The 3,497-nt window shown below is 34.9% G+C and overlaps 1 protein-coding gene across 3 annotated transcripts in view; it reads left to right on the top strand.

Moving 5' to 3' along the window:
• The first annotated feature begins 1,254 nt into the window (after positions 1-1,254).
• LOC109538166 (prostaglandin reductase 1-like) overlaps positions 1,255-3,497 on the top strand; it is a 4,514-nt gene continuing 2,271 nt past the window's right edge. The window contains exons 1-7 of one of the 3 annotated variants that reach the window (XM_019905260.2): positions 1,255-1,506; positions 1,567-1,669; positions 1,722-1,904; positions 2,116-2,234; positions 2,287-2,441; positions 2,493-2,598; positions 2,655-2,905. In XM_019905260.2, the coding sequence (XP_019760819.2) occupies positions 1,401-1,506; positions 1,567-1,669; positions 1,722-1,904; positions 2,116-2,234; positions 2,287-2,441; positions 2,493-2,598; positions 2,655-2,884 (1,002 nt within the window). In that variant the 5' untranslated portion in view covers positions 1,255-1,400 and the 3' untranslated portion in view covers positions 2,885-2,905. Of the gene's footprint in view, positions 1,507-1,566; positions 1,670-1,721; positions 1,905-2,115; positions 2,235-2,286; positions 2,442-2,492; positions 2,599-2,654; positions 2,906-3,497 lie in introns of those variants that run through there. The other 2 variants (XM_048670715.1, XM_048670714.1) reach the window with 2 other exon arrangements.

Here is a 3,497-nt window from a genome sequence, read left to right as displayed (position 1 = left end):
TCACGCAACGCATTCTTGATGTTAAGACGATACGAATCTCTCTTCAGCTTATAGTTGCAAAATATGTAAAACGAATTTATTAGGGCTTATTTTCAATTCCCTATATTATTTCTATGATTAATTGTGTTTACCACGCATCAAAATGGATTTTTCCCTTCATATACCCTTTGATTCCTTTATGATTACATTTTCTCAATTTAGTTTAATTTTTTTAGCCTTGGATTAGTTCAGTTATAATTTTTTTTTTAACATACGCGCGATGGCTTACATTATGTATACAAATAGTGTGTCAAGTGTATCCTGTCTCTATATAGCTCTTCCTGGTTTTACCGTCTATTTTAAACAGATAGAACGTCTTCCAATCACCAAAATTAATTGATTTTTTAAGCCTATTCAGATACAAGTTGTAGCAGATGTTCATGAACAACATACACAAGAGCAGTCGCAAAAACATGTTACATTGCGAAAAGTATTAAGTAATGCTGAACGCCAAAAACGATTTCGTGCTAAAAAAGGAGCATTAAGTAATAGATCAACTCAAAGTAGCTTTTATCAACCACGAACTAGTGCTGAACGTCAAAGATTATACAAAGCATATAAGAAATTACGACGAAAAAATACAGAAACTGAAGAAGAGTTTACACAAACCCAAGAAGAGCAACATCTCGTAAAGAATGTTAAATGTTGCAAATAAAAAAGATATTTTACATTCAAAAGGAAATTAAGTGAAATTTTACCTATTCCTGATCCATTTATAAATTATTAAACTAACAAGAATATTAATATTATAAAATAAAATAATTATTGCCATCATGCGTTAAACAAGTTCAATATTTTATGGTTTCTATTAATTTATGTTTAATTTATTTACGTTATCACTTTTGTCGAGCGTCCTGTGACGCACACCATTTTTTTCTTACTGCTTGTAGATTCCATTGCCACAATATGAACTTAGTCTGAAGATTACAGGCATTATTATTATATTGTTTACTGTTGATCGAACATAGAGGTACAAAGTCCATACTTATTATTAGTTTCGATTATTAGTGAACACTTAATTATCACCAAGAAAACGCCATCTCATTCTGAAAGCTATTTGACCCTCTTATCTTTATTGGAAATACACACTTTTGATTTTTTAACGTGACTTGCGTAGAAATTGAGGATCATAATTTTTTTCCATAATGAAAAAGCAAATTTATAGAATTCACAAATTTTCAGGTACTATTTCCACTAATCCCATTAATATTCAAGCATTACATCATGTTAATCACGTCCTACGCGATAAATAGTTTTATCTGATTCGGCTGCCTATAATATTGAACGGTTGAACGTCGTACATTCACACACGATCGCACAGTTTTATCGCAGTTATTCCCTAGACAATATCGTGGATCGAAATGGTGGTAGCCAAAAAGTACGTCTTGGTGAAACACAGCGAAGGGTTCCCTAAACCTACCGACTTCAAGTTGGTGGAAGAACAATTGCCTCCACTGAAAGAAAATGGTAAGAACAGAGACCAAATTCTCGATAACCCAATGAAAAATTCGTTGTTCTTTCGCTTAGAATATCTGACCGAAGCGGTTTTTTTGAGCGTGGACCCCTACATGAGGGCATACATGCCTAGAGTGAAGCCAAACACCACTATGATTGGTTCCCAGATAGCCAAGTAATATTTCAACTGAGCGCCAATCGCCATCAGTTTAAGTGATTTTTTTCAGAATAGTGGAAAGCAAAAGCCCGAAATTTCCCGTTGGTAGGTATGTGGTTGGTCAGTTTGGCTGGCGATCGCATACGGTGGCGTCTGAAAGTGGACCACAAGAATTAGGACTGCAAACATTCCTCTTACCTGATTTCCAAGAGCTGCCTGTTTCCTTGGGTTTAGGGGTGTTGGGAATGCCAGGGTAAGCATTTAAACTCTATTTAAAAATTAAAAAATATTTAAAAAAGCTTTCACTACTCGACCTGTTTATCGTGGTAAAATGTGGCGAAAATGGTGCCGTTTTCGGTCAACGATTAGCGCAAAAAACACGATTTTCCTGGACGAACGTTTCGGCTATTTGTAATTGGCGGCGACTAACAAAACTTTTCTACTACTGAATGGGTTTTTTGCAGGAATACTGCGTATTTTGGACTTTTGGAACTCTGTCAACCGAAAGCAGGGGAAACTGTGGTGATCTCAGGAGCCGCGGGAGCTGTGGGAAGCCTTGTAGGACAAATCGCCAAAATCAAAGGTCTTAGTCTGAATTAGAGCCAACTTCTTTTTCATCGCAAAAATCTATTTAGGCTGCACAGCGATTGGTATAGCGGGATCCGACGAGAAGGGAAAATGGCTCATCAACGAGCTGGGATTCGATCACTTTATAAATTACAAAACCCAAAACGTTGAAGAGGAATTGAAGAAAGCCGCTCCCAAAGGAGTAGACTGTTACTTCGATAATGTAACCAACTTAATCGACTTTAATCTTTGAATTACTAATCTTTTTTTGAAGGTGGGAGGAGAAATTAGCACGACAGTAATCAATCAAATGAACCAATTTGGTCGAGTGGCGGTTTGCGGATCAATATCCGCTTACAATGCAACAGGCCCAATAAAAGGTACTCACATAAAGCGGAAGAGCAATGAAATCACTCCAAAGTGTTAATGTTTTCAGTGTCCACCCCCAATGCCAGCATTGTCCTTCAGCAACTGAAATTGGAAGGATTTATCGTTTCCAGATGGAACAACCGATGGATGGAAGGAATTCATCAAAATCTGCAATGGATCAAACAGGGAAAGCTAAAGTACCGGGAGACGGTGACCGAAGGCTTCGAGAATATGTTTAAGGCTTTTACTGAAATGTTACAAGGTGGTAATGTGGGCAAAGCCATTGTAAAAGTGTGAGCTAATAAAGTATTAAATTTGCTTTGAGTGTTTCTTATACTGATTTTAGTTGATGTGGACTGAATGATGATGATAGAGCGACTATTTGAAAAACACGTTAAAATTGTATTTTATAGCGCATTCGCCATTTCGTTCGGTTTGAGCTTAGCTTTCCATAAGCACGGTTTGGGTTCAGACTAGGGCTCGGAATCAAACTCGAATAATTCGAATATTCGAAAAGCGAATAATTATGTGTAGTCATAACTCGAATATTCAAATACTCAAATACTCGAATAATCGAATACTCGAATACACCAACATTATCCCAGATAGCACACAAATATTACAGTAATATTTTTTTGCAATATTTAATATAGGTTGAAGCGACAGATTCTTGAATATTATAACAATATTTCTTATAATTATTTCTTTGACATTTAAATCAGATATTTAAGAAATATTATTTAAAAATATTTATTTGACATTTAAATCAAATATTTATTGTTTGTATATGTATTTATTGTATGTTTTTGTTACATGCTAATTAAATATTAGAAACAAATATTTTCTAAATAACATTTAACTAATATTTAAGAAATATTTCTTTTTATTTTGAAATATTTACCGTTAATTG

Source organism: Dendroctonus ponderosae, unplaced genomic scaffold (genome assembly GCF_020466585.1).
Source record: "Dendroctonus ponderosae isolate FM_Combo_2020 unplaced genomic scaffold, Dpon_F_20191213v2 Dpon_F_20191213_1, whole genome shotgun sequence".
NCBI lineage: Eukaryota > Metazoa > Arthropoda > Insecta > Coleoptera > Curculionidae > Dendroctonus > Dendroctonus ponderosae.
This window is presented reverse-complemented; position numbering and strand designations above follow the sequence as displayed.